General features: G+C 44.2%; 1 protein-coding gene across 1 annotated transcript in view; it reads left to right on the top strand.

Annotated features, from left to right (window-relative positions):
- The first annotated feature begins 7,155 nt into the window (after positions 1-7,155).
- LOC128584280 (ALK tyrosine kinase receptor-like) overlaps positions 7,156-17,335 on the top strand; it is a 635,794-nt gene continuing 625,614 nt past the window's right edge. Inside the window, exon 1 of the mRNA XM_053589323.1 lies at positions 7,156-7,821. Coding sequence (XP_053445298.1) covers positions 7,167-7,821 — 655 coding nt within the window. The 5' untranslated portion in view covers positions 7,156-7,166. The remainder of the gene's footprint in view (positions 7,822-17,335) is intronic.

Below are 17,335 nucleotides of genomic sequence, written 5' to 3'. Positions count from 1 at the left end.
TTAACAAATGGTGCTGGGTGAACTGGCTGGCGATCTGTAAAAGACTGAAACTGGACCCACACCTTTCACCATTAACTAAGATAGACACTCACTGGATCAAAGATTTAAACTTAAGACATGAAACTATAAAAATACTTGAAGAAAGTGCAGGGAAACCTCTTGAAGGAATCGGCCAGGGTGAATATTTTATGAGGAGGACTCCCCAGGCAATTGAAGCAGTATCAAAAATACACTACTGGGACCTGATCAAACTAAAAAGCTTCTGCACAGCCAAGAACATAGTAAGTAAAGCAAGCAGACAGCCCTCAGAATGGGAGAAAATATTTGCAGGTCATACCTCCGATAAAGGTTTAATAACTAGAATCCACAAAGAACTCAAACACATTAGCAAGAAAAGAACAAGTGATCCCATCTCAGGGTGGGCAAGGGACTTGAAAAGAAACTTCTCTAAAGAAGATAGATGCATGATCTACAAACACATGAAAAAAAGTTCATCATCCTTAATCATCAGAGAAATGCAAATCAAAACTACTTTGAGATATCACCTAACCCCAGTAAGAGCAGCCCACATAATAAAATCCCCAAACCAGAGATGTTGGCGTGGATGTGGAGAAAAGGGCACACTTCTACACTGCTGGTGGGAATGCACACTAATACGTTCCTTCTGGAAGGATGTTTGGAGAATACTTAGGGACCTAAAAATAGACCTGCCATTCGATCCTATAATTCCGTTACTAGGTTTATACCCAGAAGACCAAAAATCACAATATAACAAAGACATCTATACCAGAATGTTTATTGCAGCCTAATTCATAATTGCTAAGTCATGGAAGAAGCCCAAGTGCCCATCGACCCACAGATGGACTAGCAAATTGTGGTACACATATACCATGGAATATTATGCAGCCTTAAAGAAAGATGGAGACTTTACCTCTTTCATGTTTACATGGATGGAGCTGGAACATATTCTTCTTAGCAAAATATCTCAGGAATGGAAGAAAAAGTGTCCAATGTACTCAGCCCTACTATGAAGCTAATTTATAGTTTTCACATGAAGGCTATAACCCAAGTATAGCACAAGACTATGGAGAAAAGGGGAAGGGAGGGGGGAGGTTAGGGTAGAGGGAGGGTAATGGGTGGGGCCACACCTACGGTGCATCTTAGGATGGGTACAGGCGAAACTTACTAAAGGCAGAATACAAATGTCTACATACAGTAACTAAGAAAATGCCATGAAGGGTACGTTGAACAGTTTGATAAGAATATTTCAGATTGTATATGAAACCAGCACATTGTACCCCTTGATTGCACTAATGTACACGGCTATGATTTAACAAGAAAAATAAATAAAGAAAGAAAGAAAAGAAGGCAGGGATAGATGTCCATGCATGACCACGAAGTGATAGATCAGATAGGACTGGCTGTTGGGAAATTTCTTCTGTCTGGTCATTAAGACAACTGGAGGAAGTCAATGGGATGTGATCTATTGCTCAGAGATTGACTTGCCTACAGTGGATCTGATCTATCCTGCAGACATGACCAAGCTCTGAGACACTAGAGCCTTCTCAATGCCACTAGAAGCCACAGGCCAGGGCACTAACCTGTCCTGGCTGAAAGTGGTAGAGAACTAAATGGAAAAGATACTGCACATTGGATTGGAGCCCTTTAAAAGGTTTTTCAAGAAGGCTCTATTGATGGTGCCGGTAAGTTTTTCTTTTTTCTTCTTTAGCCAAAAAGGATATTCAGAAAGGCAGAAGCTCATTAGGATAGCTGCAGGTGATAAGACCAGTGCTAGTAATATCTCCCGCCTTCCTCCCCACTGTACTGTGCCTCTGCAAACACAGGGATTGCTGTGAGATGCACAGTGGTAGGAACAGTTTGCTCTGCTCTCTCTGGTCACTCCCCTCCCTTCTGTACATGTGCACTTGTTCGTAGTTTCCAGGTGAGAGCCGCCACTCTTTCATGTTTGGGAAAGGCTTTTTCTGGGTCTGTGCCACCTCTTAGGTTGAACAGTGACCACGTGCTCATTGCAGGATGAGGTAGGCACTGACTGGAAGGCTGCGATGGCGGGGCTGTGCTAAGGGTGGTTGGGCTCCCCAGCTTCCCTGAGGATCCCTGAGGAATTAAGATCTTTTTCTATTGGTAATTGCAGTCTTCTGGACCCTTCCTAGTCTAAGTCAGCTGGTGTAACACTTGCAGGTCTCCCTCTTCTTTGGGAGTCAAAAAGGCTGTTCGCTAGATATTTCTGACTCTCCCCCCGCAACTCTCTCAAGATATGATGGGACCAATACAGGAGTGGAAGTGACCTCTTCTCTTTTCAGACTGGAATATTTACTTGCTGGTGCAAGACTCTCCAATTCATAAGAGTGGCTGCTTTGTCAGCCTGGATCCCTAAGTAACTATGATGATAAGAGCCCTCTACTCACCGGAAATGGACACAGGTTGCGCCAAGAGGATATTGCATCGCTTCTAAGTTACTTAGATTTAGGGGCAGGGAGTTGGTTGTTATTACACGGTAACCTAGCTACCTGGACTAATATACTTTCTTTATGGGAGTCAAATTTTATTTTATTATACAAAACTACTAAAATCACTTGTAATGGAAAAAAAGGAAAAAAATCACCCATAAATTTGCCACTTCAATAAGTCTATTTTTTGATGTTTTCCTCCATTTTTTATATTTATAATTTTACTTAATTGTAGTATAGCACAGATTCAGTTTTGTATTCTGGGTTTTTTCATTTGATTTTATTAAGGCCAATGATAATAGGAACCTCCACCATGGTCTTTCTCCCTGGCACATCACACAGAGCAAGGCACATAGTAGGTGCTTAATACATTCCGAATAAATCACTATTTAATGACTTTACCGCTCTCCTCTTAGCATTGTGATTAGTGTGTTGTACAGACTGGTCTGCAGGTGCAGGCTGTAGACTCAGAGCTCAGGTCTGTCCAGAGGCAGAGACATATTTTTAAAGAAATCTTTGTTTGATTTTGCTCTTCTGTCCACTATTAGTTCCCAGGTCTCTTGCTGATCCTCTGGAAGTTCATAATCTTCTAATATCTGCCATCTCTGATTCCCAGTCTTAAGTGAGGACTTTTGGCCACTTGAAGAATCTCACACAAGATTCAGGCTTGTTTCTTAAAGACCATACCCTTCCTTTACTGAGTTGTCCACTTCTCCTTTTCCAGAAATTGTGAATTTCCAGAGCAGGGTCTCGGTGGTCTCATTGTCCTCCTTGGTTTAATCCTCCATGGTCTAATCACTTTCCTCCTCCCCCAGCCCACTGGCCCATGTCATCTGCAAGGTGACCCAGAGCAGCCCACCTTACCTGATTGCCTCCCCCCTCTCTAGGCTTCCAGCTTCTTTCTCTGTATACCTTTGTTCCCTTCAGTCCATTCCATCCCACCCCATTTTCCCTCTTGAGGGACCCTGGGTTGAAGAGCATAGACTTCATGGTGAGATATCCAGGTTCGTAACAAATCTTATTACCCGTGTAGCCTTGTTGGGAAGTCAACCTTCCTGTAACAGACATTGTTACTTCTCCACATAGTGTCACTGTGAATCCTAAACATGATAATGCACAAAAATTATTTTGAAATAGTTTGGTCCAAAGTCACAAGATGTGTTGGCTATCAGTGCCCACACGCTTTATTCTGTCTCGACTTCCTCCACTGGCTCTTACCTCCACATTCCCATCTCACCTTCTTATTAGTGACAATATAGGATAGCAGAGGCACAATTAGAGTTGTGCCATGAGGAAGAGGCCTAATTTGTCCCAGTGGGATGTGTGAATTGTAGATAAAAAGAGGCACTGGTTTGAACTCCAACTCTGTCATTTACTTGCTGTTTGTGAGCAAATTCTTAAGCCTCTCTGAGCCTTAGCTGTTTTATCTCTGTAATGGAAATAACAAATATATACTTTTCCCCGAAAGGCCACTGTGTGATGTGATACTTGCACACACACATACACACACACACACACACACCGATGGATGCATAGGAATAATGCCCAAGAGACTATTAATATTCATTCCTGTCCCTCTTCAAAAATTATCTTAAAAAAGGGAACAGTTTTGAGATTTAGTGTGATCTAATATATAGGCAAAGCCACTTATTCTTTCTTGGGAAAAGTTTGAGAGAACTGACAAAAGCATGAGCATTAACTGGGACCCTTGTGTCCCTGGGGTGCAAAGGCAATGGGTGAGGGACATTATGGTGAAGAAGGTAAAATTCAGGCGTCTCCTCTGAAGTTTAAAGTCTCTGCAGCCCCCTAGCGGCTATGGATTGCAACAGCCGATTCATAGTTACTGGCAAATTTGCCTTTGGACAAGAATTAGGAAAATAGGGATGGAAGGGCTGGAATTTTAGTCTTTTTCATATTTCACATAGAAAAATATTATCCTACCAGTGTTCAATCCAGCAGAACTTTATGAAAACCCAAACTTACATGTGTACATACGAGGAAAGTATTAGCCTCCATACATCTTCCTCTCTCTCTCTCTTTTCATTTTCTCCCTTCTTCCACTGAGGTAGAAACATCTCTTCTTCTCCTTGAGTGAGATAATTCTTTGCCCTAAAATCTGTAAAGTCAGTCTACCTTGTCTGAGTTCTAGGGAGAGGCCAGATGCTTGTCAAATTAAGTGAATTGCCAAATATAGAGCCAGAAGCAAGTCATTTTGAGAATCAATATTCCTCTCTTACTGGGTCTTCCACTTTCCCAAGGCGATGCCACATGCTGGAAAGAGTCCAGCCCTCGGGAGAACAGAGGCTTCACTTGGCTGCCACCTCCTGTGGAGCAGTAGGCAAGTTACTGCAGCCCTCAGGAGCTCCCTGAGGAAAATCCACCTGGACACCGTTCTCTGATCCTATAAGGCAACTGCTCTGCCACTGCCAGTCTGTGAGCTCCTCAAGAGAGAATCTTACCTTATTCTAAGCCTCGACAGATAGTAAACCTTTGAGAAGGAACTGAGGGATTTGTCTAAAGCAAAGATTGTAGTTTTGTCAGTGGGTCTAGTGAACCACTTGTTATAAACACAGACACTATCTGATCTCTGCGTTGGCAGTTTAGGCAAGACAGGAATAAAAGTGAGAGATATAGCTTTTGCTTCACAGGTGATTGAAGCACCTTCACTCTCAAGGCGGTGAACAAGAGTCCCATCCTTATTCCTTCCTTCTAAGTGCCTAAGAGGGGTGGGGAAACTACAGCCTTGGGGCCACCTGTGACCTGGATCCTAAAGGATTTATTCTGTAAAATTCAGATTCAGTCAAAAGCCTCACTTAAGGATCCAGAAGGCCACAGGTGGCCCCAAGACCATAGGGTCCCCACCTGGTTGCCTGTTATTCATGGATGGGTAACACTTTGTAGTGGTTCAAGTGAGTAAGAGCTTGGGGTGGTCACAGGGGACTGTGTCATCCAGGCAACTCAGTTCCATTCTCAGTAACCCTGCTTCCTCATTAAAGTAGAATTAAAAATATTAACCATGCAGGGACTAGAGGAGGCGGCACAAGTTCAGACACCATTCTGAGAAAATGGGGTGACTGACAGGTCAGAAATGTATTTGTTGCAGCTGAAGAACAACTCTGCCAGGCCAAGGCGCCCCCTCACACAACTTCTCCTGTGTGGGTTGGGGCGGGAGGGCACCAGGCTTCCAGGAACACGTTCAAATAGTGGGAGGGTCAGAGAAGATTACCTCAGGACCCCCCATACAAGCTGTCCTTGGACCTGGCAATGTCCTGTGGCTGCCCCCGCCTCCTCTGCTTTCTCCTCGCCTCCAGTTTTGTTCCAAAATCTGTTTTTCCGAAATCGAACCCATTTAATCTATAAAATGCATAATTATGGAGAGCGCTTGATTGCAAAGGCCTCTTCTAGTTCTTCTATTTGTTCAAAACAAGCTTCTGTTCACACAGCAGAGAAATAGGGCAGGCAATCTAGAAGAAGGGAAGGAAGACGGGAGGAAGAGGGACTGAGGGCGGGCAGGGAGGGCTCTCTGCTTTTCTCAATGAATGCCGAGGCCTCTAAAGATTTGCATAGGAGTCGACCTCGCTGTGCTATTGGTTGGCGGGCGCAAGTGGGGCGGGACGAGGCGGGGCGGGCCTGCGTGGGTCGGGCAGCCGCGCGGAGTTGGCGTGCGAGCCCCGCCCCCGCAGCGGCCCCGCCCCCTCCCGGCGCGAGCTCGCGGCTCCGCCAGCTGCAAGTGGCGGGCGCCCAGGCAGATGCAATCCAGTGGCTCTGGGGTCTGCAGCGGCGTTAGCAGCTGGCACTGTCCGCCACCGCTGTCCGGAGGGTCACGGAGAACTGAGGCATCTTCCAGGTGCCCTTTGGCTGACCACCCAAAGCTGCGGGTACTGCCGAAGGGTGAGGAGGAGGCAGTAGGATTTCGGGCGACCCTGCCCTGAATGCTTTCACTCCACTGCTGCCGCCGGGGCCGCTCTAGTGCTAGTGAACTCAGAGGAGCCAAGACGCGTGCGACAGCAAGGACGCTGTAAACTTGCGCGGAGGCGGCTGCCGGAGTCACCGCGCTGCAGCGCCGGGGCTCGGATTCACGCCCTGAAGTTGAGGGGCTAGTGCAGACCGCAGACTCCTCGCAGCGCGGGGTCGCTGGAGGGTGCACGAGACAGCAGCCCCAGCCCTCGATTCCTGCTCAGACCAGGAGAGAGAAGCTGAGAAGAGCACAGGAGGCAGCCAGGACAGCAGGCAGTAGCTCGCAGGCACCATTCTCAGCCCGGAAAGTTGCGGAGGATTGGAGCCTGCCCGGAGAGGGGAGCCACCCCAGCTCCCGCCGCGGGGCCGGAGAGGATCGTACCCAGTTGCCACCTCCCTTCAACCACAGTAGTTCCTCGTTCCCCAAACGCAAGGAGCGGCGCGGCACCTGGGGCGGTGAGCGCTAGGCACAGGGTCCCAGCTGTGGAACCCGGCGTGATACCGGGTGTCCTGACTCGCCCGTGAGCTTCCGGCTCTGTTCCATTCAGATCCCTGTTTGCCTCCTCGCAGTTGGGAGAAAGCAGGATTATCGCGTGCATGCACAATTCTCCAGGGATACAGTGGAAGGAGCTGTTCAGGACCAAGGACTGCTTGAACCCTCTTCCCACTTGGGCGAAAGCGAAGGGTGAGGGTGGGCTGGGGAGAGTCGGCAGACTGGTGTAAACAGCCTTGTGTGACGGGATGGGAACCATCGGGCTTCTGTGGCTGCTGCTGCCGCTGCTGCTTTCAATGGCAGCCTTGGGCTCCGGGACTGGGACCGGCCAGAGCGCGGGCTCACCGGCGGTGGGGCCCCCGCTGCAGCCCCGGGAGCCGCTGAGCTACTCGCGCCTGCAGAGGAAGAGTCTGGCGGTGGACTTCGTGGTGCCTTCGCTCTTCCGCGTCTATGCCCGGGACCTGCTGCTGCCGTCAGCGCCCTCGGAGCTAAGGGCGGGCAGACCGGAGGCGAGGGGCTCCCTGGCTCTCGACTGCGCCCCGCTGCTCAGACTGCTGGGGCCTCCGCTAGGAGTCTCTCCCGCTCCGGAGGCGGCCCGGACGCTGTCCAGGGTGCTGAAGGGCGGCTCGGTGCGCAAGCTTCGGCGCGCCAAGCAGCTGGTGCTGGAGCTGGGAGAGGAGTCGATCCTAGAGGGTTGCGTCGGACGCCCAGAGGAGGCAGTTGTGGGACTGCTCCAGTTCAACCTCAGCGAGCTATTCAGCTGGTGGATTCACCACGGAGAAGGACGGCTGAGAATCCGCCTCATGCCGGAGAAGAAGGCGTCGGAAGGGGGCAGAGAGGGAAGGCTGTCCGCGGCGATCCGCGCCTCCCAGCCCCGCCTTCTCTTCCAGATCTTTGGGACCGGTGAGCAGCACCCGCCTGAGCGTGTCCTGATTTGAGCTTTTTAGTCACGTAGATCTACAGTAATTATTAAATCACCTCTACCCCCATCCCACTTTCTAAAACTTCAGCTTCTGCTTCTTAACCCTCTTTCCTTCTTCCGCAAACCTCCTTCCTGAGTTAACACCATAGTTCTTTATTTTCTCCCTGAATGTAGTCACTTCCCAAGGACCTTCCTTCTCTAGGAACCAAGTTGGGAGAAAGTTTCCTGCTGTTAGCGGAATGTCTTGTCTGGGAACTTATTATACACGCTGTGAGGCAAAATTGGGTACTCTTTGTCCTCGGCCCTGGGGCCGTTGAAATGCCCTTTTTGCTTCTAAGTTCCAAGCTTAGTACTAGACCTCAAAAGTATTATTCTACGTCTCTGTCCCTTATTTCTCTTCCTGGCCACCGTAGATTTAGGGAATGTACACTTTCTTAGGGAATACGGAATTTCTCCTTATACTGTCCAATCCCACCCAACTGTCCCCCAGCCAAATGTTGGCTTGCCCAGGATTGCACCTTCTTTAATAATTCATCACGCCATCCCCACCCCGTCTGCTATGCACGCTCAGACCCTCATTCCCCCTCTTAAATGTGGTTGGGAGAGTGCCACAGGAATTAAGGAGCTGGAGACAGGAGGGAGCAAAGAAGGGAGGGATGTAGTTAAGACAGTCTTGTTTTGGAGGCATCACCATAAGGCCAGGGGGAAACAATAGTTGATTTCCTTGCATTTCTTCACCTGCCCCCATCCTCCTTTCCCCTCTAATTCTTAGCCTGAATGCCTGCAGCAGCAGCTCGTGATGATAGTCTCTGGCAGGCTTGTTTCACTGCAGATATCTCTGCTAGAGATTCCTAAAAAGGAGGTTTCTATCTCATTTACTCCCTTATTTTTTCCCATATTCACTGAGTGTATGTGTGTGTGTGTACAGGCACTTACTTCTAACTCTTCTCAGAGTATCTTTTGACTGGAAAACCAGGTGGTTTTGAATAGATGTTTCTCTTGTAAGACAACTGGGGAAAGATTTGTGAGTAAAATGTATAATGTAAATGAATGAGAAAAGCACAAAAAAGAAATCAGGCTTTTAAAAAGCTTATACTAATTCCATTGAGCAAACCCAGCTTCTTCTCTATCATTCTTATTATCAGAAATAAATGAAGTTCTTATGCTCCACTGGTTACTAATGGCTAGTATTAATTGGATGGAAAGCATTGAAAAGGGCCCATCGTAGAGCTACAAGTATCTCCTATTCTTGTCCCAACTCACATGCACGCGCACAGTCCCCCACAACCCAATATTCTCATGTAGTAGGGATATTCCAAAGCTGAGGTTAACCAGTCACTGCACAAAAAACATAGTAGAATGTTCTCCCCAAGGAAAACAGAGTGTGGATGCAAATGTCCGCACTAGCACTAGTGACATTGGCATCTAAAATGACATTCAATGCTGGAATTTATATAGTCCATAGTAAGAGACACTGAGGAGTTTGATAGTGCCTCCAGTGAACTAAGATGGGAAATGGATACTGTTGCCCCATCAGTGATACTTTTGCAAAGAACAGCTGGGCTTTAATATCTTGGCTTCTGTGGTTTATACATGCAACATTCTGTTTTAGTGCCTAATGTTTTTTAATAGACAGGACAATGACTTCTCTGAAAATGCATATTTTCTTCCAGTTTCATGTCTATGAACATTTCTGGAGCTTCCCCATCTCCTCTTGTCGAATGATCATAGAACCCAGCGGTCTACATCTGATGTTGTCAGATGTCAGGTGTCAGGCAAAAAGAGTTTTTTCTACAGCTCCAAGCCTGTCTACTATAAATAGGCAGGTTGCATGAAGCTCTCAGTAGGTGTCTCTGAAGAGTCACATACTTACTGCATTTGAAGAAATACTCTAGTCAAGCTTTGGAAAAGGAATTGAAGCTAATGAGTAGGGGGAGGGGGTTATATAGAAAGGGGTGTGCTCTAAGGGCTGCTCTGCTACTGGCCGTGGGAAAGCACTGTGAGCATCCCAAGTCCTCCCTCACCAGCTCAGTCCATTTGGCTGCTAGACTAAGCCCTTATGCATCATTTGACATATCTAGTAATGCTGGTTTCAGAAGGAGCCAGGATTCTGCCATTAAAAGGCCAGAAATTTTGGCCAAGCATTTTTCAGCAGGATTGGGATCAAATGATTATTGATGGGATCAAATAAGACATTAAGTGTAACTGGATGAGCTCCCCTTGACCTCCAGAGAGACAGACAGCCTATTGAAAAGCACTTCAGGCCTTGTGGTGTTCACACTTGGAACGACCTGGTCTCTCCTCTCTCTGAGGACACTTGTATTCTGTCTGCAGTTAGGCAGCCAGCCATGCAAGGCTCGCCTCTGGCATTACCTCCCCAGCCTGCTTCAGGTACTGTCTCCACTGCAGACCTCCCCAGGGAGTGGACACACCCTGCTGTATTCTGCACTTGGAGCAACATATATCATTGTGGTTCTCTTCATTTTCTTTGTGAAAATTTAAGCTTGGGTTCTGCCACTAGATTGATTTTTCTATTTATCATGTTTAGAGAAATAGTTAATTATTTTCATATAGGCTCTGATTTATAGGAAAGGCATTTAACTCTTCTGTGACATGGGATCTTCAATTATACAAAGAGAAAGTAGGCCCGGCTCAGCTTATTTCTTCCTGCTTCTGCCCAAGTGACTGGTGGTCTGGTCTGGAGGTATACAATCATGCCAATGGGGTCATTTTTCGGTAGGGGAAAAAAGAATAGTTGTTCTTTCACCTCTTGTGGCGAGGGTCCTGGAGCAGCCCATTTGTCTCAGGCTGAAGATAGCTTCTCAAACCTAAGCAGGACCATAACTAGGGATATGGTATAATGAAAATGGAAAAGTACCAGTAGGACAAAGCCAGATCTCTGCATTCCTTGTGGTTCGGGCTATCTGAGAGGCCTTATAATACATTACATGAAAATGCTTTTTCTTTGTGGGTTTCTGTGAATTCATACAAGGGATCAGTGTTTTAAAGTCTGAGGCAGTTCTCCATAGCACCCATTTATGGAGAAGATGTGGGGAGATAGTTGCTGGGCTATATTAATTGTAATGGACTATCCTGAAATAGTGCAAGTCACTGAAAAGGCCTCTGCCTTGAAGCTAACACATTGCACACAGCTCCCGTTTGTGTCTTGGTTTGTAAGTATTTGAAGACCTACTGCCATTGCCTAGGCAGAAGTCTAAAGGATGATGACTTATGGGATAGGAGGCCTGTTTCCCTGTAAGCACCCCCTCCTCCTCCAGGAAAGGAAATAGTGACGTGGGACTTCACAGCAATTTGGAGTGGGTGTATGCAATGCACTATACATGACCCTTGACCTCATATATATGTAAGTCCCTTCCCATTTCATTTCTGGAGAGGGTAGAGAGAGCAAAGGAAGATAGAGAGGAAATTGAAGCTCCCAGAAGGGATATTAGTTATTGTAGGTGAATTGGGAAAATTGGAACTAGTCCAGAGAAGAGTAGAGAGCTGATTTAACAGTTGAAGGGACTGATTTATGATGAAAGATGAAAGGAATTAAATATATACTGCTGGGCTAAATGGCGATGAAGGGAAAGCCATGGCAACAATCTACAATCTCTGAAAAAAGAAAGTGGCAGTGAAGGAAAGGAGTTACTTAGTGTGGCCCATGGAAATAATTGGATGAGACTTGCAGAAGGAAACTTTGAGTTGGATATCAGGGAAGCCTTGTTTTCTGAAATTGATATTCTTCTGACTGTGGAATGGAATTCTGAGGGAGCAGGGAGTCAGGTGAGATGTGGGTCAGACAAGCCCCAGCATTCATAATTAAACAGTTTTATATTTTTAGATGTTGAGAAGCCACAACAGGCCAGAGAACTGGGATAGGGAATGGCAGCTGGAGTCAGGATTTTGGGGTATCTAAATTCTGAGATCATTTGGGGATTGGTATTTCCAGAGGAAAAGAAAAGAATTGCATGTGTATCTCTGAAGTTGGTGGGAAGCACTTACTTGACAATCATTAATGAAAAAATATATTTTTAAATGATTTGATTCATTCTTCCCTACTGCAAGATTAACTGGTATTTCTCTGAGGTGTGATGTGTATGTCCATGGGGGGAGGCAAACTCGCCATAGAATTATATATCCAAGACACATCTATGGGGGTGTGTGTGGCACTGAGTCATTGGCAGGACAGGAAGTGACCTGGGTCTTGAGAGGATAAGATTGGTTCTAGATTTAGTAGACCCCTTCCAGCTACTTAAAAACCCTTGGAAATGTTGAGAATATTGTCTGTTCAAAAGAGGAAGTTCATCCACATCCAATTTAACATTTCAAAAATTTACAAAGAGAAAGGACACCCATGAAGAGTTTTTGTGTGGGGTGTGGGAGGAAAGCTTGATCATTAGTAAAAATGGATATTTTCAGAAAGAAGTTGGTCTGCTGAAGGTCAGGAGGGATTTGCCTGCAGGTAGGAGAAGAAAGTGAGAGTCATCAGAAGCCTCAGTGCTCTGCATTCGCAGGTTCACTGCTCAATAGACTCATCATAGAGATAAAGGAAATTTTGTCTTCCTTCGTAGTCATTATTGATGAGGTAAGGGACTTAAAAATGTATAAGCACATTCAGATTTCTTATTTTTATCAAGCCTACAGTAGGCAGATCAAGTATTTGCTTCCTTTTATAAATGAAGTAATTGGAATCCAGATGTTTGGTAACACTTTTTTAAGGTCATATGAGTACAAAGTGGGAATGGAAGCAATGGCTCAGCTCTGACTCATAAAAACCACCACCTACAAAAGGTTTAACTGTTCTTAATGGGTTCAGGACCATTAACTAGTTGTTACTGTACATCTCTACCCATGTCCTTCACTTGGCAATGAGTGGAGAGTCTGAAAATATAAGGAAGGGCTAACTCTAGCTAGCTATAATAAAGGGCTAACTCTAGCTAACTATAATAAAGGGCTAACTCTAGCTAACTATAATAAAGGGCTAACTCTAGCTAACTATAATAAAGGGCTAACTCTAGCTAACTATAATAAAGGAATACCAGTCAACACATATTCACACTGTGTTGCGAAGTTATGAAGTACTAGATTCTGTGCTAGATATTGATTAGAGCCTCAGTTCTTCTTTTCTTCAAATCAGTGCTTTTTATACCAAAGGAATCATCTGAAGGTAGTCATTATGAATAACCAACACAGGTCAGCAGATGGAAAGATTTACATTGTCCTCGTTAGAAGGCCATGCAACAAATATTTGGCGGGCAATAACCTGACTTGCAAAAGTTCCTTAAAATCTTTGAGGTCCATTTTCATCATTATAAAAATGAGGATAGTAATAGGTTTCTAAGTTTTCCTAAATAGAGATGGTAATGGTTCAAGGCATTGTCATGGAGACTAAATTATATGGCACGTGCAAATCCTTAACCCAATGATGGAGCATAATAAAGAACTCCATCAACATGAACTGCTATGGTCTTCTTCTAGCATTAGCAACTCTCTAGCTTCTGGTCATACAGGTTGTACATTCTACAACTCTGAGGGTTCCATACACATTTTAGTCTATTTGAGTGGTTCCATCTGGAGGTGCGCAATTCTAATGTGTGGACATATATGACGAGGCTGGCATCAGCAGTTGTGATACTATGAGTTCACTAGGCAATTAGCTTCTTACTCCCAAGAGTTGAAAGGTGGGATCTATGGGAAATGAGGAGTGATAAAGGTGGTAGTTTCTACTGTCTCACTGTGGAAGGCTTGTCTTTCCTAGAAATTTAGATGAGAAGGAGGATTAGGTGTGGTATTTATCTCATTTTTATTTTATTTTATTTTGTTTTAGTAGATATTTTGGCCTTAGATGCAGTTCAAAGATTCAGCCAGCATATTCACATCCAATTCTTTTTATTCCACAGAAAGAAACCAATCCTTAACTTTGAGTGTATGAAAACTAATACTGAGAAGAACAAGACAGATTTTACAGAAGAGTACCTTTCACATGGTTGATCTTCCTTAACTAAGAGTAATCTGTCCATTGTAAGCCCCTCCATGCCCAGAGAAGTACTAGACTACTGGCCTCTGATAACTCCTTTGTTATAATTAGCTAGAGCTGTGCCCTTCCTTACATTTCCAGACTCACTGCTCATTGTTAAGTGAAGGACATGGGTAAAGATATAAAGTAACAACTAGTTAATGGTCCTGAGCCCATTAAGAACAGTTAAACCGGGGGTGGTGCCTGTGGCTCAAAGGAGTAGGGTGCTTGCCCCATATGCTGGATGTGGCGGGTTTAAACCCAGCCCCAGCCAAAAACTGCAAAAAAAAAAAGAACAGTTAAACCTTTAAGATTCCATACAAACATGTAACCCAGGGTCTGCCTCAGGAAAGTCTACCAATCTAAAAGAGGCTAAGCACTGACAGAACCTTTTGTAGGTGGTGGTTTTTATGAGCCATGGATGAGCCATTACTTCCAAAAGATGCTCATGAACATCATCTCTGCATGGAGGTAGATAAAGAATAGGGCATGTTGGTAGGGCTGTTGGAGTTCTAGGAGTCCCTGGGAGAGGGTTAACAATAAAGTATCAAGGAGTCTTTTTTTTTTTTTTTTATTGTTGGGGATTCATTGACGGTACAATAAGCCAGGTTACACTGGTTGCATTTGTTAGGTAAAGTCCCTCTTGCAATCATGTCTTGCCCCCAGAAGGTGTGACACACACCAAGGCCCCACCCCTCTCCCTCCTTCCCTCTCTCTGCTTTTCCTCCCCCCCATGACCTTAATTGTCATTAATTGTCCTCATATCAAAATGGAGTACATAGGATTCATGCTTCTCCATTCTTGTGATGCTTTACTAAGAATAGTGTCATCTACTTCCATCCAGGTTAATACGAAGGATGTAAACTCTCCATTTTTTTAATAGCTGAATAGTATTCCATGGTATACATATACCACAGCTTGTTAATCCATTCCTGGGTTGGTGGGCATTTAGGCTCTTTCCACATTTTGGCGATTGTAAATTGAGCTGCAATAAACAGTCTAGTACAAGTGTCCTTATGATAAAAGGATTTTTTTCCTTCTGGGTAGATGCCCAGTAATGGGATTGCAGGATCGAATGGGAGGTCTAGCTTGAGTGCTTTGAGGTTTCTCCATACTTCCTTCCAGAAAGGTTGTACTAGTTTGCAGTCCCACCAGCAATGTAAAAGTGTTCCCTTCTCTCCACATCCACGCCAGCATCTGCAGTTTTGAGATTTTGTGATGTGGGCCATTCTCACTGGGGTTAGATGGTATCTCAGGGTTGTTTTGATTTGCATTTCTCTAATATATAGAGATGATGAACATTTTTTCATATGTTAGCCATTCATCTGTCATCTTTAGAGAAGGTTCTATTCATGTCTCTTGCCCACTGATATATGGGATTGTTGGGTTTTCTCATGTGGATTAATTTGAGTTCTCTATAGATCCTAGTTATCAAGCTTTTGTCTGATTCAAAATATGCAAATATCCTTTCCCATTGTGTAAGTTGTCTCTTTGCTTTGGTTGTTGTCTCCTTGGCTGTACAGAAGCTTTTCAGTTTAATGAAGTACCATTTGTTTATTTTTGTTGTTGTTGCAATTGCCATGGCAATCTTCTTCATGAAGTCTTTCCCCAGGCCAATATCTTCCAGTGTTTTTCCTATGCTTTCTTTGAGGATTTTTATTGTTTCCTGCCTTAAATTTAAGTCCTTTATCCATCTTGAATCAATTTTTGTGAGTGGGGAAAGGTGTGGGTCCAGTTTCAGTCTTTTATATGTGGATATCCAGTTCTCCCAACACCATTTATTGAATAGGGAGTCTTTCCCCCAAGGTATGTTCTTGTTTAGTTTATCGAAGATTAGGTGGTTGTAAGATGTTAGTTTCATTTCTTGGTTTTCTATTAGATTCCAAGTGTCTATGTCTCTATTTTTGTGCCAGTACCATGCTGTCTTGACCACTGTGGCTTTGTAGTACAGACTAAAATCTGGTATACTGATACCCCCAGCTTTATTTTTATCACTAAGAACTGCCTTAGCTATACGGGTTTTTTTCTGGTTCCATACAAAACGCAGAATCATTTTTTCCAAATCTTGAAAGTATGATGTTGGTATTTTGATAGGAATGGCATTGAAAATGTAGATTGCTTTGGGAAGTATACACATTTTAACAATGTTGATTCTGCCCATCCATGAGCATGGTGTGTTCTTCCATTTGTTAAAATCCTCTGCTATTTCGTTTCTGAGGATCTCGTAGTTTTCTTGATAGAGGTCCTTCACCTCCTTCATTAGGTATACTCCTAGGTATTTCATTTTCTTTGAAACTATGGTGAAGGGAGTTGTGTCCTTAATTAGCTTCTCATCTTCACTGTTATTGGTGTATACAAAGGCTACTGACTTGTGGACATTGATTTTATATCCTGAAACATTACTATATTTTTTGATGACTTCTAGGAGTCTTGTGGTTGAGTCTTTGGGATTCTCTAAGTATAAGATCATGTCGTCAGCAAAGAGAGAGAGTTTGACCTCCTCTGCTCCCATTTGGATTCCCTTTATTTCCTTGTCTTGCCTAATTGTATTGGCTAGAACTTCTAGCACTATGTTGAATAGTAAAGGTGACAGAGGACAAACTTGTCTGGTTCCAGTTTTAAGAGGAAAAGCTTTCAGTTTTACTACATTCAGTAAAATATTAGCTGTGGGTTTGTCATAGATAGCTTCAATCGGTTTTAGAAATGTGCCACCTATGCCTATACTCTTCAGTGTTCTAATTAGAAAAGGATGCTGGATTTTATCAAATGCTTTTTCTGCATCTATTGAGAGGATCATATCTTTATTTTTGCCTCTGTTAATATGGTGGCTAACGTTTATGGACTTGCGTATGTTAAACCAGCCTTGCATCCCTGGGATGAAACCTACTTGATCATGATGTATGACTTTTTTGATGATAAGCTATAATCTATTGGCTAGGATTTTGTTGAGAATTTTTGCATCTATATTCATGAATGAGATTCATCTGAAATTCTCCTTTTTGTTTGGGTCTTTTCCTGGTTTTGGTATCAGGGTGATGTTTGCTTCATAGAATGTGTTGGGGAAGATTCCTTCTTCCTTATTTTTTTTTTGGAATAATTTCTGCAGTACAGGAATAAGCTCTTCCTTTAAGGTTTGATAGAATTCTGGTGTGAAGCCATTTGGACCAGGGCATTTTTTGGTTGGAAGACTTTTTATTGTTTCTTTAATCTCAGTGCTTGAAAGTGGTCTGTTCAGGAGCTCTATTTCTTCCTGGCTAAGTCTAAGGAGAGGGTGTGATTCCAAATATTTATCCATTTCCTTCACATTGTCAAATTTCTGGGCATAGAGTTTCTGGTAGTATTCAGAGATGATCTCTTGTATCTCTGTGGGATCAGTTGTTATTTCCCCTTTATCATTTCTGATTGAGGTTACTAGAGATTTTCCTTTTCTATTCCTCGTTAGTCTGGCCAATGGTTTATCTATTTTATTTATTTTT

This window comes from Nycticebus coucang, chromosome 4, assembly GCF_027406575.1.
Source record: "Nycticebus coucang isolate mNycCou1 chromosome 4, mNycCou1.pri, whole genome shotgun sequence".
NCBI classification, from domain to species: Eukaryota; Metazoa; Chordata; class Mammalia; order Primates; family Lorisidae; genus Nycticebus; species Nycticebus coucang.
This window is presented reverse-complemented; position numbering and strand designations above follow the sequence as displayed.